The following is a 26,310-nucleotide window of genomic DNA, read 5'->3' as shown; positions in this document are numbered from 1 at the left end:
ATCCAAGACTCTGCGGTCTGTGCTGACGAGTAGGCATAATTCACACAGTAACTTGAGATTTCAGATCAAAAGCACAAGCACAAAGAGCTAAAGAAACACCATGGGGAGCCAAGAGGAGCAGAACTGCTGCGGTTTCCTTGGATCTTGCGCTGGGGGCGAAACAAAGGAAAAACTCAGAAACTCAAAGAACTCCTACCAACTGTTTCCATTTTGCTCTACCTGGTTATTCATATTAAGTGATGGAGCATGGCTGAATTACTATAAACAACATTAAAGCTGACTACCTTTCAAAAAACAAATTTGCGGGGGTGAGTCACACAACTTATTTTCAAGATTGTGCTTTCAAGGTAAGATAGTGACAAGAAGTGTTACATGTGATCCATTGGATGAATACCAAACCCATTCCTCATACTCTGATCCAGAAGCAGGGAGGTTAAGTAGTTTGGATGCAAACTGAAATCCAATGTCTGAATCACAGCCTAGATCTTTTAAACCTTGACCTCCTGGATAGTGATCAGATCATTGGCATGATTGAGTGTGGTATGCTATTACATGGGCAGGGCAAAGAAACATATTGGCCCCAAGAAAAATGTGGGATGCTTTTAATAACTTGCAAGAACAGGTCACAAAAATAATGGGGTGGAGCAACTCTAACCCGCCAGATGCAAATCATTCACTCTCCAAATGTCTAATTCACCTCCCTTTAAGGCTTATTCATCCTGCCTACTGAAAATGAGACTTCAGTCTTTGCTTATCTTAACTGCTGTCTTCATACCTCCCAGTCTTGTACTATGACTTTGCATCAGCTCCCTTGGCAATTTAGGATGATTTTCATACCCTGTGAGCCTTACAAGATGGAACCCCTATCAAAATTATGATTGAGCAGGCCATCCACCCTAGATCAGCTTCTTATCAGCATCCTGGGCTATCCAGGCTCCTCACTGAACCCTTTCTGCTCTGGATAAATGATGCGACTCTCCCAAAATGTCAGTCCACATGAGGCTTTGCTTTAGGCATATTCAGCTCACTTACACCCACCTCTTCAAAGCCAAAGTGTTATGGGCAGTACAGAACTAAGCTTTTGACTCTTCGGAGTAGGGTTGGATTCTGGTTCTAGCCACATGGTGTGGTGATGCCCCACTTCCCATCAACTGTGTTGCTACAGGAGCATGTTAACCTTATGACACAAACATCATCACCTTGTGACACCAGCTCAGAGGAGCCCATGCTTTGTGCGCCTACCCGTGGGGTGTGGGTGGAAAGAGAGTGCTAGTTGAACAAGGGAGCACCGTCTCTCCTGAGACAGGTTTGAATCAGGTAAGTTATGACGTGATGATTTTGCAGAGTGAATGTCCAGGCACTGAGTGTGCTGAACCCCCAAATCATGACATTCTGCTTAGCAGTGGCAGGTTAGGGTGTGATTGGATGGTTTATCATTGATACGTTCTTCCACTTTGGCTTCAGAGATGGAATTATCTCCTTTTCTGACTCCACTGAAATGCCCCGGAAGCTGCATGCATAGCAAGTCGGGGAAGGAGGGAAGCCACATTGATTGACTCAGATAGGAGAGTTTTGACTTACGCTTTTGCCTCTCTCCAAATGAATCTAAAATGAAAAGGAAACTAACACTCACAGGCAGAGCCCAGTAGATGGGGATGTCGCTGCAGAGAATATTCAGAGTTGTTCCCAGTGTAGTGCGGTCAGCCGGTTCTGCCTCTATGAAGTTGTAAGACATTTTGTCTCCAGAGACCTGCTGGAAAAGAAGTTGCCACAGTCTAGCCCTTCATATGAGCAAGGTACAAGCACTGGTGCTTGATACCAGCAAGCAAGAAACCAAGTAGAGCTCTAGTCAGTGGAAATGTTCTGTAGCTTTCCTGTAGCAGCTGTGGAGCACAGTTTCGTTAGCTAGAGAAGTAAATCTCTCTTAAAGTCACAAGAACTGTCTTTCACACCCAGGACCATGACATCCAGCCAAATGCAGAACATTGGGCTGCCACTCAGCAATTTGATCTCGTGTCCCTAGCTACCAGGGGATACCTTCCCCTGCAGGGCAGGACAGGTGCCTAGGTCAGTTTTTTACAGATTTTTAAAATGAGAAGTAATCTATTGAACTGTAAGCGGAACCTTGGTGGATGATTGAGACCACTGTGAGTCCTATGAGACTCATCCAGCTCCCCTCTCCCACCCCCGAAGTCAGACATCCCAGGGACTGCAGTTCAACAATCCATCTCTAACATTATCCCTAGGTTCTGTCAGAGGGAGGGGACGTAAAAGGGCCATGACAGTAAGGGCATGCCTGCACTGCATTTTAAAACCCATGGCAGAGAGTCTCAAAGCCCGGGTCTACAGACTCGGGCTTACAGGGCTCGTGCTACAGTACTGAAAGCAGCAGTGTAGACGTTTGGGCTCAGGCTCTGAAGCCTGGGGATGAGGATGGGTTTCAGAGCCTGAGCCGCAACATCTACACTGCTGCTGTTAGCGCTGCAATGCAAGCCCAAATCTGTAGACCCAGGCTCTGACACTCACTGCTACAGGTTTTAAAAAGCAGGGTAGATGTACCCTCAGAGGCTGAGGTGAGAGAATTTTGTGTCCAAGTATGCCAAGAGCAGAATCTCTTGGTAACAGCAGAGAGTGCAGCAGCTCTTTATTTAATGGGGAAAACGCCTTTGAAAGCACATTTGTAGACAGCTATTTTGAGTTTCTGATTTGAGCCCTATATAGCAAACAGCTAGTGTCATTCAGAGCCATCCTAGAGAGTATGGTACTGGCCATTCCACCAGCTGCCTGGGGAGATCTGGTACACTCAATGTATCCAACTGTAATTCAGAAACTCACTTTCAGGGGAAAGGTGGGTTCTAAAATAGGGTGCCCAACTTGGAGGGGGCCAGAGTACAATTTAAGGTATGGATTGTGGACTGGGTCTATTAAGTTAGTGTCAAGGATCCAGACCAGACTGGCCACTGCTGTCTCTAGGAGGCTTGCAAATGATTGAAGGTAGAATATGAACCTTATATTCTAGTTACTGTTCAATTCAGTATTACTCGGTGGGTACTTTTAGAATCATTTCCTCCCTTCATTTATTTGCTCATTTGTACATGCAGTTATTTAGTATCCCTATATAATTGTGAGCACAAATTAGCTAAATTTGTACACTTAGGTTACTTGGAAATTGTCCCTAGATGATCATTAGGCTTCAGGGTTAACTACCCACCAAGATGAATTTGGAGCAGCTTGCTTCAGTCTATGAGAGTGTTACTACATTTTGAAAGTTTATTTTCAAGCTATATGGGCTAGAAATATAACTTTAAAAATATGAAATCTTATATACTACCGAATCTGATTCTTTCAGAGAGGCTGGATAAATACATTAAGTAGGCCAGGAGTTTGGCACCCCAGGTTTAAAATTCGTTGCTTTCAATCAAAGTCTACAAGTAAGTAATACAAGAATGTGATAAAAGCCCAGACTTGTGAACCTTACTTTGGCGTTAAAATGTGGGAGATCTCTGGAAATTTCATCCAAGCTTGGTATGTTGAGTTTATCCATCTTCATCACAAAACATTTTTTACTGTTGGTGATTCTGAGACCTATTAGACCCTACAAGCAAACATCCAAAACATCAGTATGAGGCACTTGCGAGAAATAAAGTTCAAAGTGTTCATTGACCAACAAGATAACCTGTGAAGTTTCCCTGGGTAAAAGCTTGTATAGAAGTTGTTTGTTATTTCCCCAGTAGAGATGCCTGGGCTGGTCTTGCCTATGCCCCCAGCAGAGAAGCTGTGCAAACGCTGTCATCCATTCTTCTTTTGGGCCATTTCACAAAGGGGAGGGAGGAGGGATAGCTCAGTGGTTTGAGCATTGGCCTACTAAACCCAGGGTTGTGAGTTCAATCCTTGAGGGGGCCACTTAGGGGGTCTGGAGTAAAATCAGTACTTGGTCCTGCTAGTGAAGGCAGGGGGCTGGACTCAATGACCTTTCAAGGTCCCTTCCAGTTCTAGGAGATAGGATATCTCCATTAATTTAACCTAGAATTTCAGTGGATGTTTGTGGAATAGCCAAATTCTAAACTTTAAGGGCTACATTTTCTGTTAGGACACAAGAAGCAGAGAGGAAAATATAGCTTGAAGCCATCTTTACATTCCTCTAATCTTGGAACTTCTGGCATTAGAGCAACCTGGATGCTGCACTAAATTATACCCAGCCCCACAGCTCCAAGGGTCCACTCAGGCAGCTGGGGATGACTGAGGTTTAGGGATACCCCAGCCCTACCCTTTTCTTCTGGGAACTCTTCTCCATACACCAGGAGCTTGAGCGTGGGGGAGAAGAGCCACTATGCTTTAGTCCACCTGCTAATTCCCCCTTACACAAAGGATCAGGGGGCTGGATTGCCTGCTTTGCCTTAGTGGGGTCAAGAATCTGGCTCTACGTGTCTTGACAGAAACTGGTTTTCATCTGAAAGGAAATTTGAAATTTGTACTTTTGAAAATATCACTTAGATCTTCAGTGAAAAGGAGACTGCTTTTCATTCAATAGTAGTTTATTTTTGAGCAAAAATAATGACTTTTTAAAAATTGGCTCATTCTTGAAAATTCAAAATGAAATATAAAACCCTGGATGTACGTTTTAGAATCGTTTCAAACTTACGTTTAACTCTCTCTGAACTGCAGTCTGCCAACTAGATGAACTGGTGTTTAGTTTAACATTGGTCTATCCAGCATTTCTGCCTCCATCTGGCACCATTCAGATAAGGAGCGATGGTGTAATTTTCAGCTCAGTAAAGTTTAAAATTAGTTAGAGAGAGGCTACCTCCTGCTCTGGCAGGTACAGAACATCATAGTGACTTGGATCAGACCAGTGGTTCTCAAACTTTGTTTTCATGGACCACTTGAAAATTGCTGAGGGTCTCGGCGGACCACTTAATGATCTTTCCAAATGTTGTTTGTACCATTTATCATGCACGCTCCAAGGATAGGTTCACTAATAACGGAATGGGACAGCCCCGCCTGGTCTCCCTGCCTAAGTAAAAGCTACTGTCTCCTGCACAGTAGTCTGGAAGAACCTATTCTAATGGGAGGGCTTATCAGAGACCAGATTGGCAAAGATCGTGGTCCTCTGCTGTAATTCCTGGAACACAGTGGAAAAGGCAGAACTTTCTTGGCATAAGCACAAGTGGCCCTGGCTTGTTGACTATCTGAACTCAACCTTTTCCTCTTTCCAGTACAATCCAGCTCTTCCAGCCCATTTGCTTGCACTTACTTGGTTATAGTTGTACACAACAGTGGCTGTGGATTTCTTTCTTTTGATGTGGAAAGCGGCCACGTTCTCCCGTTCATTTACCATGGCCGTCTGTTCTTCCTCTTCCCCCTTGTTTCCCTGGATGACCATGTCAAGGACCTCAAAGAAACATTTCAGGGTATGAAATACCATCTGTAGACCCTAGCATATTCGTCAGGGAAGTGTGAAAGTGCAGTGAGCCAAGAGCCATTCCAGATACCCATAGCCTCGGAGGGTATGTCTACACAGCAAAGAAAAATCCATGGCTGGCCCTTGCCAGACTTCTGGGCTTGGGCTGGAGCCCAGGCTCTAGGACCCTGTGGTGTGGGAGAGGCCCAGAGCCCCAGAAGTCTACACAGCAATGAAACAGCTCTGTAGCCCAAGCCTAGGAGGTGAGTCAGTTGGCATAGGGCAGCTGCAGGTTTTTCTTTGCTGTGTAAACGTATCCTGAGGCAGCTGGGAGTCCACCCACATACAGAAAGGAGATATACAATCAGCTTTTTTTAAAGGCTGCTGATAATGCCAGTTCATTAAGTAGCCACTTGAGTGACACAATCTGACCCTGCATGTGCATCCAAGGGTAGAGTTTGGCCCAGTGTATTTCACGCAAATACAAGAATAAAAAAAGACACCCAGAGGCAAATATAATTCAGTAGGGGCTGCAAAATTATAGCCAGAAGCCAGATTTCACCCTCTGTGCCGACAGGGTTTCTGTTGAGTTCAGCAGGAGCTATGACCGCATCAGAGGGCTAACTGTGCCAATAGGGGGTGAATTTTCAAAGTGGTGCACCAGGCTGCCCACTCTTACTGTGAATGGAAATTTGCATGGCTAAATTCCCCAGGCACTGAGCTGGATTTACCTTAGTTCGTTTCTTAACTCTGCTACAACACTTATTACAATCAAGAACTGCTATAAAATTGTACATACTGTGTGTGTAAATAGGGAAAAAGTACCTACCTTCGAAGGAAGTTCTTGATGTAACTTCTAAATTAAAGGCATGGTCTGTATAAATAGTGCTGGCTGATTAGAATGACACATGCAAATTGCAAGGAACCCATTGCTAAATCGCCCACCAAGGGATAAGCTGGAAAAGTCCTTGCTTTGATATGAATATATATCAGAGCCCTTTCAGACACCTTTTGAGGTTTATAAACCTGAGTTTAAGAATAGTGCCTTGATGTCACGATGATTTCTAGATCATGATGTCATGCTGTCTGAAATGGACAGTTTGAGCTGGTAAGGTGAAAACTTTGCATTTCAGAATTATTGATAGGATTGGTAAATGTGCATTAGGGACAGAAATGCATGTTTGTGCCAGGTCTGATATCTCAGAGAACAGTTTGTGGCTGAAATTGCCGGAGGCATGTTGCACAAACAAGAGTGACGGCACAGGCTTCCCACTGACTGCTCTACTCACCTTTTCTGTGTGTTTTTGGGTCAGGTAAACTCCTACCAAAGCACCGGCAACTATGAAGAAGCCCAGGAGAATCACCATGACTGAAGCAAGGATGATTCTTCGTTGTTTTGTGCTCACTTTGGGCATGGAGCTGTAAACCTGAAGAGAAATAAATATCCTGTGTTATTGATAATTCCCAGTTACAAAGTGTCACGGAGTCCCCGGGCGATGCTCTGGAACTGCTCCCCACAAAGCCAGTCAGGACTTTGGGGAGCCTCCTCTCCCTTGGAGCAGACTGTCTTCAGGGCAAGAAGCTCATACGTCTTCACCTCCTGGGTCTCTCCTGGGAGCATTCAGCATATGCCCCTCCGTGTACTTCCCACAGCGAGTCCGCCCAGGTGGGGTCCTGGGGAAGCCAAAAGACCTGCACGCACCCCCACTTTGCAGTCAGACGTTACTCTCAGCCAGCCAGTAAAACAGAGGTTTATTAGAAGACAGGAATACGGTCTAAAACAGAGCTTGTAGGTACGGCGGAGAACGGGACCCCTCGGCCGGGTCCATTATGGGGTTCAGAGAGCCAGACACCCACGTCTGCCCTCACTCCTCCTCCCCAGCCAGCTCCAACCCTGAAAAACCCCCTCCAGCCCCTCCTTCTCTGGGCTTTGTCTCTTTCCTGGGCCAGGAGGTCACCTGATCTCTTTGTTCACCTTTAGCTATTTCCTTGCAGGGGGGAAGGGGCCCTGGCCATTTGTTGCCAGGGAGACAGAGTGTCAGTGATTTATGCACACTGGCCTTTCCCCACCACCTAGAGACTTAAGACATGCATAGGGGAAACTGAGGCACCCACACAGTATTCAGAGGAAACATTAAGAACAGTCCCACTTCGTCACACAAAGTATGTCTGGCGGTGATAACATCAGAAATAGGAGACTTGTTCCTGGTAAAGTCTTGACTAAATGGTTTGATCTTGCAAACCCTTATTCAGATAAGTAGTTCTCAGTCACACTAGTCCAGCTGACTTTGGCGGACTATGTTCATGAGTAAATACTAGCAATGTGAGTAAAGTTTTAAAGGCTTAGGCCCTAAATGAGGGGAACAAACTGGAGAGAGGTAGCAAAAGCAAAAACCAAACATTCCTCCCCCCAAAAAATCTTGTTTGCAGAGCTGAATTTGAAGTATGTATTGCGCGAAACTCAAGTCAGAACATACAATGGGTTGTGCATTCAGTCAAGATAAGCATCTTCTGGGTGTGCATGCCAAGGGCTTCCCCAGGCCAGATGGGCTGTGTGCTGACCGAAGGCAGTGGTGTACTTTATAGAAAGGTATTTAAATGTTAAGGTTTAATTTCTAGAGAAGATATTTAGAATGTGTGCGTACCAGCCCTCATTTAAATCATGCATTTTTAGATATTCAATTTTAAAAACAATGTCTAAAATGTGTAAGTCCCCATTTCAGCCATCTACCTCACCTCCCTGAGCTGCCATGCTGCCAGTGCTCTTCCCTACCATCGTGAAGGGCATCTTAGATTTAATACATACATTGAAATGTTCGGAGTTTGCTTCAGCCCAAACTTCCCCCAGCTGCTCCCCATGGGCCCTCTCATTCTTCCCACCTGTCCTCTTGCCACCCACCTGTATTGATCTACCCACCACCTGGACCTTTTGTTTGAACAGAGCTGTCCTCAAACCATCTTCTCTAAGCCTAGGGACAAGATTCCCCCTCCTCCCCCCCCAGCCCCCAATAAGGGTAAATACCATTGTCCTGGTTTAGCAATTGGGAGATACTAACTGGGGAATGTGCTTTCTTCCTTTCTTAGAAGAATGCAGGCTGTTTAAAAACATGGCTGGGGGACAGACTTCAGTCTCCTATCCAATCGAGGTGTGTGACATCAAGCTGATTCATCTGAGACAAATACACTCTGCACATAACTCCTTGTTTGATCAAATCACTAGCTAACTGGCATTGATTAAATATTTCTGGAAGACACACGCTACCAAACGGGGTATCCAATTCCTTCTAACCACTGCAAAAATTGTGTGTTACTTACAGGTGGCTGAGCAGGCATGGTGAGCTCGGTAGTACTTTTGCAATCCATCTTTTCTGTCCCTCACTGTAAATCCAAGGCAACTGTTTTCCCTCTCCGGAGCCAGCCCATGCTTTTATAAAGGGCCCAGGGATCCAGTGTTCTTTTTCCCAGTATGATTTTTAAAGCCCTGAACTTCCTTGTTATTGCTGCAGGAATTTTTCATGATTGTCCAAACGTGATAATAGAAACAAACCATTATAAAACTATCAAATTTATTACTAACAGGGCCTCATAAAATCATCTCTTGTCTGGGAACTGGGAAGGTTTTAAAAAAGCAGCTGGAATCACATTTTGGACATACGTTCTGCTGAACTTTAAAATGTGTGTTTAAAGGAGAGGAGGCTTCTGGCAGGGTATTCTCCAGGAGGGGTCTTTGACATAGGGATTGGTTCCCCTTGGGTCCAATCAGTCTGGATTGAACTTCTCAGGTCCACTAAAACCGACCTTCCTACATTAGTTCCAGAAGACTGGAAGAAAGCTAATATGGTGTCAATATTTAAAACGGCCAAATGGGATGACCCAGGTGATTATAGGCTGACATCAATTCTGGGCAAAATAATGAAGCAGCTGCTACAGGACTCGATTAATAAAGAATTAAAGGAGGGTAGTATAGTTAATGCCAATCAACATGGGTATATGGAAAATATGTATGTCAACCTGGGTCAAACTAACTTGTAATGTGAATGAAAAGAGATCAAGTTTGGTTGATAAAAGTAAGAGTGTTGATGTAATATACTTAGACTTCTGTAAGGCATTTGACTTGGTACCGCACAACATTTGGATTAAACAAAGCTATATGATATAAAATTAACATGCCACATATTAAATGAATTCAAAGCTGGCTAACTGCTAGGTCTTAAAATGTCGTTGTAAATGGGGACTCACCATTGAGTGGGTATGTTTCTAGCAGGGGCGGCTCTATGTTTTTTGCTGCCCCAAGCACGGCAGGCAGGCGGCTTTCGGCGGCATGCCTGCGGGAGGTCCGCCAGTGCCGCGCCATCAGCGTCCCCGCTGCCGAATTGCCACGGGACCGGCGGACCTCCCACAGGCATGCCGCCGAAAGCCGCCTGCCTGCCGCCCTCACAGCGACTGGCAGGCTGCCCCCCACGGCTTGCCGCCCCAGGCACGCACTTGCTGCACTGGTGCCTGGAACCGCCCCTGGTTTCTACTGGGGTTCCACAGAGATGTTTTTGGCCTGATGCTATTCAACATTTTTCTCAATGACCTGGAAGAAAACAAAAAGTCATCACTGATAAAGTTTGCAGGTGACAAAAAAATTGTGGGAGTGATAAATAAGGAAGAAGACAGATCACTAATACAGAGCAATTTGGATCACTTGATAAACTGGGCGTAAGCAAACAATATATGTTTTAATACAACTAAAAATAATGTATACATCTGGGAACAAATGATGAAGGCCATAGGCACCGACTTCCCCTCTACCCAGGGCGGTGCTCAATCCACCCCCTCCACCCAGGCCCTGCCACTGCCCTGTCTCTTCCCACCCCTGGTCCGCGCCTGCAACACCCCCACTCCACCCCTTCCCCAAATCCCCCACTCTGCCCCTGGTCCACCCCCGCCCCGCCTCTTCATGCCCCATCCCCTGAGTGCACCCCATCCCCGCTCCTCCCCAAAGCCGACCTGCACTCCGCGAAACAGCTGTTCGCAGCAGGCAGGAGGCGCTGGGAGGGAGGGAGAGGAGTGATCAGCGGGGCTGCCGGCGGGGGAGAGGCACTGGGGGGTGAGGGAGAGGGGGGAGCTTGGCTGCCAGTGGGTGCTGAGCACCCACTAATTTGGAGTGATGAAGGCTGTCCTTAAGTGATGGGGGACTTTATCCTGGTGGTGACTCTGAAAAAGATTTGCAGGAAGTGGTGGATAATTAGCGGAACATGAGCCCCCAGTGCAAGTCTATGGCCAAAAAGGCTCACGGGATTCTCGGGTAGGAGTAGAGAGGTTATTTTACTTCTGTATTTGGCACTGGTGCGACTGCTGCTGGAATAGTGTGTCTAGCTCTGGTGTGTACAATTCAAGAAGGATGTTGAAAAATTGGAGAGGGTTCAGAGAAGAACAAGAAGAATGATTAAAGAGTTAGAAAACATGTCTTATCGTGATAGCCTAAACAGACTGAGCTCCTTTAGTCTAACAAGGAGAAGGTTAAGGGGTGACATGATTACAGTCTATGAGAACCTACATGAGGAACAAATACTAAATAATGGGCTCCTCAGTTTAGCAGAGGAAGGTCTAACATGGTCCAATGGCTGGAAGTTGAAGCTAGAGAAATTCAGACTGGAAATAGGGCACACATTTTTAACAGTGAGGTTAATTAACCATTGCAACAATTTACCAAGGGTCATGGTGGAGTTTCCATCACTGATAATTTTTTAATCAAGGTTGGATGTTTTTCTAAAAGCTCTGCTCTAGGAATTATTTTGGGGCAGTTCCCTGGCCTGTGTCATATAGGAGCTCAGACTAGATGATCACAGTGGTCCCTTCTAGCCTTGGAAACTATGCGCCTATGAAATCTATCCGACTGGTCACTTGCATAATTTTTCTAGAGGAGTGTGTCTGTTGTGAGAGATCGTGGTTGTGATGTAGGAAGCACACTGCTTCCCTTTCACCCCCTGTGCTCTGCTTCATCCCTTCCATTATGCTGCCCTCTTACATCTGCATCACTTCCCCAGTCCTAGTCTACCAGGGCCCTCTCTCACCTCCTTCAAATCCTGCCTTCCCCGTACCTCTTCAGTAATCCCTCTTTCACTTCCCCAGTAACACCCCATGCCCTCCTATCCCTGCACTGTCCAGTGCTGTTTCATGTGTTTGTGGTTGGAGATTGTAAACCCTTCAGAGCAAGGAATACACTGTGGGTATGTCTACACTATGGGATTAATCCAAATTTATATAATTCGAATTTTGGAAACAGATTGTATAAAGTCGAATGTATGCGGCCACACTAAGCACATTAATTCGGCGGTGTGCGTCCATGTACCGGGGCTAGCGTCGATTTCCGGAGCGTTGCACTGTGGGTAGCTATCCCATAGCTATCCCAAAGTTCCCGCAGTCTCCTCCGCCCATTGGAATTCTGGGTTGAGATCCCAATGCCTGATGGAGCCAAAAACATTGTCGCGGGTGGTTCTGGGTACATCCTCCCCCCTCTCCAGGGAAGCAACGGCAGACAACCGTTTCGCGCCTTTTTCCTGGGTGAACAGTGCAGATGCCATACCATGGCAAGCATGGAGCCCGCTCAGCTCAAGACAGCAGTCATGAACATTGTAAACACCTCGCGCGTTATCGTGCAGTTTATGCTGAACCAGAACCTGCAAAACCAGGCGGCGAGGAGTAGGCTACGGCAGCGCGGCGGCGAGAGTGATGAGGACATGGACATGGAATTCTATCAAACCGCGGGCCCCGGTGCTTTGGAGATCATGCTGTTAATGGGGCAGGTTATAGCCGTGGAATGCCGATTCTGGGCCTGGGAAACAAGCACAGACTGGTGGGACCGCATAGTGTTGCAGGTGTGGGACGATTCCCAGTGGCTGCGAAACTTTCGCATGCGTAAGGGCACTTTCATGGAACTTTGTGACTTGCTTTCCCCTGCCCTGAAGCGCCAGAATAGCAAGATGAGAGCAGCCCTCACAGTTGAGAAGCGAGTGGCGATAGCCCTGTGGAAGCTTGCAACGCCAGACAGCTACCGGTCAGTCGGGAATCAATTTGGAGTGGGAAAATCTACTGTGGGGGCTGCTGTGATGCAAGTAGCCAAAGCAATCACTGAGCTGCTGCTACGAAAGGTAGTGACTCTGGGAAATGTGCAGGTCATAGTGGATGGCTTTGCTGCAATGGGATTCCCTAACTGTGGTGGGGCGATAGATGGAACCCATATCCCTATCTTGGCACCGGAGCACCAGGGTACCCAGTACATAAACCGCAAGGGGTACTTTTCAATGGTGCTGCAAGCACTTGTGGATCACAAGGGACGTTTCAGCAACATCAATGTGGGCTGGCCGGGAAGGGTTCATGATGCTCGCGTCTTCAGGAACACTACTCTGTTTAAACGGCTGCAGCAAGGGACTTACTTCCCGGACCAGAAAATAACCGTTGGGGATGTTGAAATGCCTATAGTTATCCTTGGGGACCCAGCCTAACCCTTAATGCCATGGCTCATGAAGCCATACACAGGCAGCCTGGACAGGAGTCAGGAGCTGTTCAACTACAGGCTGAGCAAGTGCAGAATGGTGGTAGAATGTGCATTTGGCCGTTTAAAAGGTCGCTGGCGCTCGTTACTGACTCGGTCAGACCTCAGCCAAACCAATATCCCCATTGTTATTGCTGCTTGCTGTGTGCTCCACAATCTCTGTGAGAGTAAGGGGGAGACCTTTATGGCGGGGTGGGAGGCTGAGGCAAATCGCCTGGCTGCTGATTATGCGCAGCCAGACACCAGGGCGATTAGAAGATCACACCAGGAAGCGCTGCGCATCAGAGAAGCTTTGAAAACCAGTTTCACGACTGGCCAGGCTACGGTGTGAAAGTTCTGTTTGTTGAAAACCCGCCCCCTTGATTGACTCATTCCCTGTAAGCAAACCACCCTCCCCCCTTAAATCACAGCTTGCTTTTAAAGGAAATAAAGTCACTATCGTTTAAAAATCATGTATTCTTTATTAATTGATTATAAACATAGGGAGAGAACCGACAAGGTAACCCAGATGAGGTTTGGGAGGAGGATAGGAGGGAAGTAAAAGGCCACTGAAAAAATTCAATATAATGACAGCCTTTTGGTTGGGCTGTCCACTGGGGTGGAGTGGGAGGGTGCACGGAGCCTCCCCCCCCCCCGCGTTCTTACACGTCTCGGTGAGGAGGCTATGGAACATGGTGAGGGGGGAGGGAGGATATACAGTGGCTGCAGCGGCACTCTGTTATCCTGCTGCCGTTCCTGAAGCTCCACCAGACGCCGGAGCATGTCCGTTTGATCACGCAGCAGCCCCAGTGTTGCAGCCTGCCACCTCTCATCTCGAGCGTCCCTCATGACCTCACGTTCACTGGCATCTTTCCTGTACTTAGATACCATGTCCTTCCACTCATTCAAATGAGCTCTTTCATTGCGGGTGCATTCCATTATTTCCGAGAACATCTCGTCTTGCGTCCTCTTTCTCTGCCACCTTATCTGAGATAGCCTTCGGGACGGAGGAGGGAGGCTTGAAAAATTTGCAGCTGCTGGAGGGATGGAAAAAAGGAGAGAAGTTTTTAAAAAGATACATTTTACAGAACAATGCTTATACTCTTTCATGGTGAAAAACACTATTCACATTACATAGCACATGTGATTTCAGTACAAGGTCGCGTTTTCCATCTTAATACTGAGTGCCTGTGGCTTTGGTGTTAGAGATCACAGACGCAGGTCCGGGCAACAGAATTCGGCTTGCATGCGGCCATGGTAAGCCATTGTCTTTCGGCTTCTGCGCCCTCCTTTCCCACATACCAAGCAAAGCCCGTTGACTGCTGCGGTTTTCCTGTTAACCTTCAGCAGCAGAAAACAAACTAACCCCCCCCCTCCAATTCTCTGGGATGATCACTTTATCCCTCCCCCCACCGTGTGGCTGATATCAGGGAAGATCCCTGCAGAAACCAAACTAACCCCCCTCCCCCTCCCCCGCCATGAATTATCTGGGATGATCGCTGTACCCCTCCCCCCACCGCGTGGCTGGTATCAGGGAAGATCCCTGCTAGCCAAAGGTGAAAAGCTCAGCGCCAATTCTCCCTCCCCCTCCCCCCCCCCCGCTTGGCTAACTGCAGGGAAGGATTTCTTTTCAGCCACAGGCAAACAGCCCAGTAGGAACGGCCACCTCTGTCCCCTTAATTAAATTCCCGTATTTCAACCAGGTTACCATGAGCGATATCACTCTTCTGAGGATTACACAGCGAGATAAAGAATGGATGTTGCTTGAATGCCAGCAAACACCGGGACCATACGCTGCCAGGCTTTGTCATGCAATGATACCAGATTACTTGCTACTAGCATGGCGTGGTCAAGTGTCCTACCATGGAGGACGGAATAAGGCTGCACTGCCCAGAAACCTTCTGCAAAGGCTTTTGGAGTACCTCCAGGAGAGCTTCATGGAGATGTCCCTGGAGGATTTCCACTCCATCCCCAGACACGTTAACAGACTTTTCCAGTAGCTGTACTGGCCGCGAATTCATCCCAAGTCTTCAGGGCAAATTAATCATTAAAAAACGCTTTTAAACCATGTTTTATATTTTAAAAGGTAAACTCACCTGAGGTCCCTTCCATGGGGTCATGGTCTTGGGTACTGGCTTGGGAGGGTACTTCAGTCAGGCTGAGAAAAAGATCCTGGCTGTTGGGGAGAACGGAGTGCTGTGTGCTCTCCGCAAGCTCGTCGTCCTCCTCCTCCTCCTCCTCTTCCCCGTCCGCAGAATCCTCAGGTGTGGCTGATGAGATTACCCCCGCCTCGGAATCCACGGTCAGAGGTGGGGTAGTGGTGGCGGCCCCCCCTAGAATTGCATACAGCTCAGCGTAGAAGCGGCATGTCTGCGGCTCTGACCCGGAGCGACCGTTTGCCTCCTTTGTTTTCTGATAGGCTTGTCTGAGCTCCTTGACTTTCACGCGGCACTGCTCTGAGTCCCTATTGTGGCCTCTCTCCATCATGCCCTTGGAGATTTTTTCAAAAGTTTTGGCATTTCGTCTTTTCGAACGAAGTTCTGCTAGCACTGAATCCTCTCCTCATATAGCGATCAGATCCAGTACCTCCCGTACGGTCCATGCTGGTGCTCTTTTTCGATTATCGGCCTGCATGGTTACCTGTGCTGATGAGCTCTCTGTGGTCACCTATGCTCTCCTGTGCTGGGCAAACAGGAAATGAAATTCAAATGTTCGCGGGGCTTTTCCTGTCTACCTGGCCAGTGCATCCGAGTTCAGATTGCTGTCCAGAGTGGTCACAATGGTGCACTGTGGGATAGCTCCTGGAGGCCAATACCATCGAATTGCGGCCACACTAACCCTAATTCGAAATGACAATATCGATTTTGGCGCTACTCCGCTCGTCGGGGAGGAGTACAGAAATCGATTTTAAGAGCCCTTTATTTCAAAATAAATGGCTTCGTTGTGTGGACCGGTGCAGGGTTAATTCGATTTAACGCTGCTAAATTTGAATTAAACTTAGTGTAGACCAGGCCTGTGTTTACACTCGCAAAGTGCTTTGTTAATTAACAGTGTTCAGTAGCAGGTCCTCTGGTTACGACTGAGGGCACGTCTTCACTACCCGCCGAATCGGCGGGTAGCAATCGATCTATTGGGGATCGACTTATCGCGTCTAGTGAAGACGCGATAAAATCGATCCCCGATGGCTCTTCCGTCGACTCCGGAAATCCACCGTGGCAAGAGGCGGAAGCGGAGTCGACGGCGGCGCGGCAGCGGTCGACTTGCCGCCGTCCTCACAGCCAGGTAAGTCGACCTAAAATACGCCACTTCAGCTACACTATTCACGTAGCTGAAGTGGCGTATCTTAGGTCGACCCCCCCCCCCCCCCCCCGTAGTGTAGCCCTAGCCTGAGTCAAAATGACCGGTCAATTGCTGATACAAGCATGTGCTAAACAAAGGGCCTCCTCCTATTGAAGTGAGTAGTAATTCTGCCACTGACTTCAATGGGAGTAGAACTGGGTCTTGTGGATATTCCTCTTCATGGCTACCTGGCCCTTCAGATTGTTTCTATATATATAACAGCGACGTTAATTTGGATGAAGGTAGGTATAAATATAAAGCGTAAATGTCAACAGATTAACTCTCTGTGTGGATGCTCTTATTCCAGAATAAAGTTGCTTTATTCCAAATTATCTTCACCCATTTTCAGTGGCTTAAGCTATTTGGATAAGAGAGTCCACACAGGGAGTTAATCAGAAATAGCTCCCCATGTAGACAAGCCCTTAATCTTCACAAGTCCTGCATACAGTGTACGTGTCCATTATCTGCTGGTGGTAGGGTAACAGTTCTTATATATATAAAGGCTGTCAAGCGATTAAAAAAATTAATCGCAATTAATCACGTGATTAATCGCACTGTTAAAAAATAATAGACCACCATTTATTTAAATATTTTTGGATGTTTTCTACATTTTCAAATATATTGATTTCAATTACCACATTATCACTACAAAAGCTTTTTTTCTCCTGCTGATAATAGCCCACCTTAATTGTTTAGTCTCGTTAGAGTTGGTATGGCAACCCCCATTTTTTCATGTTCTCTGTATATGTGTGTATATATATATATATATATATATATATATATATATATATATATATATATATATATATATATATATATATATATCTTCCTACTGTATTTCCCACTGCATGCATCTGATGAAGTGGGTTTTACCCCACAAAAGCTTATGCCCAAATAAATTTGTTAGTCTCTAAGGTGCCACAAGTACTCCCAGGAGCGGCGCCAGGGTTTTTGCCGCCCTAGGCAGCAGCGTTCCTCCTCTGAGCATTCAGCGGCGGGGGTCCTTCCGCTCCGCGTCTTCGGGGCACTTCGGCGGCGGGTCCCGGAGCGAGTGAAGGACCCGCCGCCGAATTTCCACTGAGGATGGCAAAATGCCGCCCCCCAAATCCTGCCGCCCTAGGCGACCGCCTAGGGTCGCCTAGTGGAAGCGCCGGCCCTGAGTACTCCTCGTTCTTTTTACAGTGTACAGTGCTCACTTTATATTATTATTTTTATTACAAATATTTGCACTGTAAAAAACAAAAGAAATAGTATTTTTCAATTCACCTAATAGAAATAATTTAGTACAGTCTCTTTATCATGAAAGTTGAACTTACAAATGAAGAATTATGTACAAAAAATAACTGCATTAAAAAATAAACAATGTAAAACTATAGAGCCTACAAGTCCACTCAGTCCTACTTCTTGTTCAGCCAATCACTCAGACAAACAACTTTGTTTACGTTTGCAGGAGATAATGCTGCCCCTTTCTTGTTTACAATGTCACCTGAAAGTGACAACAGGTGTTTGCATGGCACTGTTATAGCCAGCATCGCAAGATATTTGCGTGCCAGATGCGCTAAAGATTCATACGTCCCTTCATGCTTCAACCACCCTTCCAGAGGACATACGTCCATGCTGATGACGGGTTCTGCTCGATAACGATCCAAAGGAGTGCGGACTGATGCTCATTCATTTTCATCATCTTAGTCAGATGCCACCAGCAGAGGGTTGATTTTCTTTTTTGGTGGTTCAGTTGTGTAGTTTCCGCATTGGAGTTTTGCTCTTTTAAGACTTCTGAAAGCATGCTCCACAACTCATCCTTCTCAGATTTTGGAAGGCAATTCAGATTCTTAAACCTTGGGTTGAGTGCTGTAGCTATCTTTAGAATCTCACATTGGTACCTTCTTTGCGTTTTGTCAAATCTGCAGTGAAACTGTTCTTAAAACGAACAACATGTTCTGTGTCATCATCTGAGATTCCTATAACATGAAATATATGGCAGAATGCGGGTAAAACACAGAGCACGAGACATACAATTCTCCCCCAAGGAGTTCAATCACAAATTTAATTAACACATTTTTTTTTAAAGAGCATCATCAGCATGGAAGCATGTCCTCTGGAATGGTGGCCGAAGCATACGAATGTTTGGCATATCTGGCACGTAAATACATAGATACTGTGCAATGCAGGCTACAAAAGTGCCATGCAAATGCCTGTTCTCACTTTCAAATGACATTATAAATAAGAAGCAGGCAGCATTATGTCCCGTAAATGTAAACAAACTTGTTTGTCGTAGCTATTGGCTGAACAAGAAGTAGGACTGAGTGGACTTGTAGGCTCTAAAGCAGGGGTTCTCAAACCGGGGGTTGGGACCGCTCAGGTGGTCGCGAGGTTATTCCAGAGGGGGTCGTGAGCTGTCAGCCTCCACCCAAAACTCTGCTTTGCCTCCAGCATTTATAATGGTGTTAAATATATAAAAAGTGGTTTTAATTTATAAGGGGGAGGTCACACTCAGAGGCTTGCTGGGGTCACCAGTACAAAAGTTTGAGAACCACTGCTCTAAAATTTTACACTGTTTTGTTTTTGAGCGCAGTTATTTAACAAACAAAAAAATCTACATTTGTAAGATGCACTTTCATGATAAAGAGATTGCACTACAGTACTTGTATGAGGTGAATTGAAAAATACAGTTTCTTTATCATTTTTACATTGGAAATACTTGTAATAAAATAATAATATAAAGTGAGCACTGAACACTTTGTATTCTGTGTAGTAGTTGAAATCAATATATTTCAAAATGTAGAAAAACATCCAAAATATTAAATAAATTTCAATTGTTATTCTATTGTTTAACAGTGCGATTAAAACTGCAATTAATTGTGATTAATTTTTTGAATCATGATTAATTTTTTTGAGTTAATCACGTGAGGTAACTGCAATTAATCGTCAGCCCTAATATGTACATCAAATTTGATCAAACCAATAATTAATGCCTGGAAACATACTACGGAACTGTCTCAGACCAACATAAGAGGACAGTTAACAAACCAGTTTAATGGTTCAACATTAAATATCCACGTTGTGATTCATAATGCTTCTGTTCTCATAATGTTGTCCTTTTGTAAGTGAAGCTTACGTTGCTTTTTTTCTCTTTTGTTCAAACTGTTCAATTCTATGCTTGCTCATGAGGGTGGGACGATGTCACTACCCCTGTCCACTCCCAAGACACTGCTGGGGGGCAAAGTGACAAATTCACGCTACAATATTTGGGGAAAGGTCATGGAAAAACTTTAACACTGTCTTACTCTTTATACAAAATACAGCTGATTGTCACAGCTCTGACACACGGTGTTCCTAGCAGAACAAAGCATAGAGCCTCCTGTTTAGATCAGGAGCAGCTGCTGGGACTCATGACCCATCTCTCTCAGGATCAGGTTTGCTTCATAAGCATATTCAGAGTCACTGGAACCACAATTTCCCTGGTAACTGCCCTGCTCATGCCACCGTCATCCTGCCCATTTGGACTTTGTAATTGTTTTTTGCAGTTGCTCCCTCACCTGCCTTTTAGTCAGGACAGTGCTTCTCATCTGTGACATCCTGCTCTGTCTGTGCCTCCCTTGTGTGTCCCCTTCTGTCCCCCCACAATCTTCCTCCTCTCCTGTCTCTCTTGGCTTTTTTCATGATCCTGAAATGAAGGCCCCAGCACGGTAAGATGAGACGGCCCATGCAGTCTCTCCACCTGAGAAGGACCAGTGAAGGAGAGGGACCTGCCCAGACCATCCAGACAATGTCCCTGACTGGGGAGGTGAACCAGTGTCCAGAGCAACAGCTATCATGGCCAACCTCCTGGCCCAAGCATCAATCCATGACTGACCAGCTTCCCTGGATCCTGAGAACATCAACAAAAGCCATATTTCCCCATGTTTTACTATCCGATTGCTGTGTGTTGTGAGTCATTCCCCACTCAGAATCAAACTACAGAACTAACCCTTTCTTCCCCACCAAAAAGGCCTGCTTGACAGAATAAGAGACTTAAACCAATATTCCCTGTCTCAAGAAGAAACTTTGCTACAGTTTGTGTGTTTGGCATAATCACTCAATTTCAGTTTTAATGCTTTTTGCCTTGTGTTGAGTCTTTTCCCCTTGTGTGTCTCAATCAATACATTTTAAAGCTTTGGCATTAATTTCTTAGTGTGTTTGTCATTGCACCAAGAAGGCTGAGATCTCTGTAGTTGGAGCCCTTGTTTAAAACTGTTAATGTTGGACAGTAACAGGACTATGTTAACACCTTTGATTCTTAGGGGCCATGTATTCCATCAAAATTAATATAATACCTCCCAAGTTAAAATATTTGCTTAGCCACATTTTATAAACTTCCTTATCTACTTTCATGTAGCACATTACAGGCAGCAAGTAATTCAGTACCTACACAGGCGCCTGTGAACATTAACTGAATTATCTCCTTGTCAGAATTATTTAGTACTTGCAGAATACTCTTGGGAACAAAAGCGAACAGTGTAACTGCACTGCAAGCAGCTAGCGTCAGATACACAAAATGGCTCCTGGATTTCCCCAAACCCATTGCAGTCGAGTTGCCATCATGAACAGCAGAGATGAGAGGCTCCTGGATCCCCCTGCAGATGCTGGCCTGGGAAAGGCCATGAAGGGGGAAGCACTTTTATTATTGCATTTGAAAATGAAGTTGTTAATTATGAGTTGGGATCTGCTGGGAAAACATTTCCTCCCACTGCACCCAAACCCTCCCCTAGCTTCCTGTCTGTGCCCAAAGCCAGCACAAACTCTCCCCTCTGAGGCAACTCCTAAGGAGTTTCCTGTCCCTCCCCTCAGTCTCAGGCCTGCCCTATCCAGGAGAGGTTCTTCCACTGGGGTATCTGGGGGCTCTGCTCCAGTCAGAAAGATCAGAAATCATCATTAATGACACCAGAATTCTGGAGGGGCTGTTAACCCTTGAGAGTCAGGTTTAAGCCAATCCCTCACTATTGGAGATCAGGATGAGACCCAATGTGGAGACCGATTATCCCACATCTGCTACTGCAGGGTTCTTACGCCGTCCTTTGAAGCATCTGGTGCTGGCCACAGCCAGCGACAGGATACTGAGCTAGAGGGACCTTGGGTCTCATCCCATCTGGCAAACTCCTCTTTGAGCTCAGGCTGTGGGGCACTGGTGGCAACCGCTCAGGAGGGGAAAGGGCTCAGTTGCCTGTGGCCAGTCAGACACAAGCTCTCCTCAGCCACGCCCCCTCAGGGCTGTGGGTCAGATGCCGTGGAAGAATGAGCTGTGGTTTCTGAGAAAGGTCTAACAGTATGCAGTGGCTGGAAGTTGAAGCTAGACAAATTCAGACTGGAAATAGGGCACACATTTTTAACAATGAGGGGAATTAACCATTGGAACAATTTACCCAGGGCTGTGGTCGAGTCTTCATCACTGACAATGTTTAAATGAAGATTGGGTGTTTTTTCTCAAAGATCTACTCTAGGAATTGTTTTGGGGCAGGTCTCTGGCCTGTTTCATACAGGAGCTCAGACTCGATAATCACAATGATCCCTTCTGGCCTTGGAATCTGTGCGCCTATGAAATCTATCCGACTGGTCACTTGCATAATATTTCTAGAGCAGTGGTTCTCAACTTATTTACCATTGTGCGCCGCATCCAATACTACCTGTATGGCCCTGAGGATGTCACATGGTCTGCAGCTGTGTGCTGGTTGGGCCGCACGTTGAGAACCACTGTTCTAGAGGTGTGTGGCTGTTGTGAGAGATCGTGGTTGTGATGTGGGAAGCACACTGCTTTCCTTTCACCCCCTGTGCTCTGCTTCATCCCTTCCATTATGCTGCCCTCCTACATCTGCATCACTTCCCCAGTCCTCTTCTACCAGGTGCCCTCTCTCACCTCCTTCAAATCCTGCCTTCCCCGTACCTCTTCAGTAATCCCTCTTTCACTTCCCCAGTAACACCCCACGCCCTCCTATCCCTGCACTGCTGTCCAGTGCTGTTTCATGTGTGTTTGTGGTTGGAGACTGTAAACTCTTCAGAGCAAGGAATACGCTGTGTCTACACTCGCAAAGTGTTTTGTTAATTAACAGTGTTCAGTAGGAGTCAAAGCAACCGGCCAATTGCTGATAGAAGCATGTGCTAAACAAAGGGCCTCTTGCTACTGAAGTGAGTAGTAATTCTGCCACTGACTTCAATGGGAGTAGAACTGGGTCTTGTGTATGTTCCTCTTCATGGCTACCTGGCCCTTCAAATTGTTTCTATATAGGGCTTGTCTACACAACGATGTTCATTTGGATTAAGGTGGGTGTAAATGTAAAGCTTAAAAGTCAACAGATTAACTCTCTGCGGATGCTCTTATTCCGGAATGAGGTTGCTTTATTCCAAATTATTTTCAGCCATTTTCAAAGTGGATTAAGCTAGTCCACACAGGGAGTTAATCAGAAATAAATCCCCATATAGACAAGCCCTTAATCTTCACAAGTCCTGCATACAGTACATGTCCACTATCTATGGAAGGGTAAAAGTTCTAAACATTTTTTTAGTAATCCTCTACTTCCTTAACATGCAAATAGAAGTCAGCACTTCCATGCAGCATAGCTCAAGACACAAAACATAGATAGATAGATGGTAGAATTGGACAGTTTGAACAAAAATGAAAAATCAACATAAACTTCACTTACAAATGGACAATATTATGAGAACAGAAGCACTATGAATGACCGTTAGACTGGTTCTTTAACCATACACTTGTGTTGGTCTGAGACAGTTCAGTAGTATGTTTCCAGGCATTAATTATTGGTTTGATCAAATCTCACATAGGAGATAAACAACACTTTTAAAAAAAGTTGTGTGTGACAGATGTGACACTTGTGAAACATGGAATATTTAAAGACTATTGTACTGAGATGTGACAGATATATGGACACAAGGACTATTGGAAGACTATTGTGTCCGCTTTGTAAGTGGTATGTGTAACTTCATGGCCTGGATAACGTCTGTATTCCTGGCTTAGAGATGAGCTAAAAGATGTTTCCTGTAGGAACTAAAGTCACTGGGGGACAATGAATGCAAATCCCTAATGCAGCTAACGAGTCTGGGGAAGGTTCAGCCCCTTGGGGAGATAGCAGCATGTGCTAGTTTGCCCTCGTTGTTGCAGACTTGTACTGTAACATAAAGAAAAATCAGTGGATTCTCTGCCATTGTCACAGTCACCATCAGAGTAGAATCTTTTTCACACAGACCTCTGCAACTTTTAGTTGTGAGTGGGAAGAGCCATGGAGTCTGAAGTCCCAAATGAAAATAGCCATTACTTTGGTGCTGGATACACTTTTGTCCAAGAAAAGTTTGACTTTCTATGGCCAAAGGCTGTTTGGGAACCAAACTCTAGGCTGAGTCACTATAGTTGGTGTCCCAGAGGAGAGCTCAGCAGAATCTTTTCCTTGCCTTCATCACATTCACATAAATTGTTGGGAATGGCACATGACTTGCATCATGTGCTCACCTGTAGCATGTTGGCTTGTTAACCGTCGTGTGCATGTGTGACGCATGGCCAGAAAGGGTTAAACATCCTGCAAAATAAATAACCCTCAAAAGACACGTGGGGAGGTAATGGTTGTGTTTTTGTGTATTTACATATGTATGAGTAGGGTCGACAATATAATCAACAGTCCCTGTCTATGCTGTATTCTGATCATTCAGAGATCAAAAGAACATCCTAGCATTTAAATGAATTGTAAACACGGGATATCTCTGTGTTCATCTCTCTTTGAAATGTATAGCAAATAATCTGTAAATGGTGGAGGAACAAGCAAATGGCCTTATGTTAATTCTATAGCTAAGTACCGGTGATGGTCCTCCTTCAAAGTCATCCTAATTACCTTTTGTTCCAAGAGAAACTCCCAACTTGTCAAAGAGGACATGAAATTGCATAAAAGGTCCTTGGGTCCTGATTCTGTCATCTCAGATCTGCTTAGGCTTCATCAGGGGAAGTTTGAGTCATAAGACTGAGGTCCCAGCTGGTTCACCCTGAATATGATATTTGGACATTGGACTATAACCTATGAACTATTTCTAAAAGACCTCTTTGCAGCTACGAGCTCACCATCTCTGCTATGAATCTGCACCTAAATGAATTGAACTCATGTCTGTATGTATATTGATCTTTTAACCATACTCTCTATCTTTTGTTTTTTAATAAAGTTTAGTTTAGTTAATAAGAATTGGCTGTAGCGTGTATTTGGATAAGATCTGAAACATTCAGTAACCTGGGAAGTAATGTGAAGTAATGTGTACGATCCTTTGGGATTCATAGAACATTTTCTTTTATATGATGAAATAAGATTTACAGAAATGTTCATCATATTTGACGTGGGTACCTGGATGGAGGCCTGAGGCTGGATCACTTTAAGGGAACTGTGTTGTTTGGACTTCTGAGTAACTAGTAAGGTAATAAAGAAGCTGTTTTATGCTGGCTTGGTAAATCTAAGTATTGGAATATCCACCAGCTTTTTGGGGTTTGCCTGCCCCATTCTTTGCAGTTCACCCTAATAGAGTGACCATAGCTGGCCCCCACACCATGTACGTAGCACATATTATTACAGAAGGTCTGCTAGCAATGCTGCTTATCTAATGGTGATCCAACCCATGTTTGGTCCTAAATGTGGCACTTATAGAAGGCTTTTCTCACAGATATTCTCTTGTTCCAGGTGATGGGAGAGAGGCCCTACAGACTTTCAGCCAAATGCAATGTGTGCACAGTTGTGTCCTCTATGCAGAATCTGAGATCCCTGTCTCTAACTAGTCCTATTTTGTCCTTCTCTAAAGTCTAAGGAAAGATGGACTTCTGACATCTGTGGTAGATGGTGTCTGGGTGTTTGCCAACAGCTGTAATAAGTCTTCTGGGTGATAGGTGTTAGTCCCCAACATCTGTCTGAGTCACTGTGCTTTTCCAAGTCATGACCTAAGCGACTTCTGTGCGAAACTGGAAGGCCTGGAAATAATCTCCTGTGGGTCAGCATGGAGTTTTCATCAAAACTTTGCACCTTCTTCTTAGATAGCTCTGAAGTGTCTTGTGGAAAGCTACAGTTCCTGTCCACTAGATGGTTCTGCGAATCTGAAGAAGCATAGCAGTTCTAGAATGCACTTACTACACAGCTGTCTAAGATAGACTGTATATTGGGCCTGGATCTGAAGGCTCTCAACCGTTTTAGCTGGAGCACAGTTTCTAACCTTAGCGATACATGCAGTCATTGAATAAAGAACTTTTCAATGTGCTGTCAGCCTTCTCCTGTGGAGTAACCCCCTTAGTTTATAGGAGTAGGAAGCTTTTGTTCTCTTTGTGGACCAGCCACTAGAGGGAGACATAATCACACACGTAGTATTTTACACGTGCATGTGTGTCAGGTCCATTCTGGGCACCCTCGTGCTGCCCTGCATGGATCAGTCACGCAGCTGCAGAACAGCTCTGTTAATTTAACAGCTGGGAATAGCACATAGCATACGGATTGAGAGAGTTCCTTTTGTTTTTTATTATAGGAACATAGGAATTGCCAGATGGGATGAGACCCAAGGTCCCTCTAGCTCAGTATCCTGTCGCTGGCTGTGGCCAGCACCAGATGCTTCAAAGGACGGCGTAAGAACCCCGCAGTAGCAGATGTGGGATAATCGGTCTCCACATTGGGTCTCATCCTGATCTCCAATAGTGAGGGACTGGCTTAAACCTGACTCTCAAGGGTTAACAGCCCCTCCAGAATTCTGGTGTCATTAATGATGATTTCTGATCTTTCTGACTGGAGCAGAGCCCCCAGATACCCCAGTGGAAGAACCTCTCCTGGATAGGGCAGGCCTGAGACTGAGGGGAGGGACAGGAAACTCCTTAGGAGTTGCCTCAGAGGGGAGAGTTTGTGCTGGCTTTGGGCACAGACAGGAAGCTAGGGGAGGGTTTGGGTGCAGTGGGAGGAAATGTTTTCCCAGCAGATCCCAACTCATAATTAACAACTTCATTTTCAAATGCAATAATAAAAGTGCTTCCCCCTTCATGGCCTTTCCCAGG

General features: G+C 45.6%; 1 protein-coding gene across 1 annotated transcript; it reads right to left on the bottom strand.

The window, feature by feature from the left end:
- Positions 1–65: 65 nt before the first annotated feature.
- On the bottom strand, positions 66–8,764 carry LOC135889121 (pulmonary surfactant-associated protein C-like). Its single transcript, XM_065416926.1, has 6 exons — positions 8,717–8,764; positions 6,691–6,828; positions 5,255–5,392; positions 3,479–3,595; positions 1,634–1,753; positions 66–149 (listed from the first exon to the last, which is right to left on the bottom strand). The coding sequence occupies exons 1-6, from the start codon at positions 8,762–8,764 to the stop codon at positions 66–68; spliced, it is 645 nt and encodes a 214-aa protein (XP_065272998.1).
- Positions 8,765–26,310: the final 17,546 nt, after the last annotated feature.

Source organism: Emys orbicularis, chromosome 15, assembly GCF_028017835.1.
Source record: "Emys orbicularis isolate rEmyOrb1 chromosome 15, rEmyOrb1.hap1, whole genome shotgun sequence".
In the NCBI taxonomy this organism is placed as follows: Eukaryota; Metazoa; Chordata; order Testudines; family Emydidae; genus Emys; species Emys orbicularis.
This window is presented reverse-complemented; position numbering and strand designations above follow the sequence as displayed.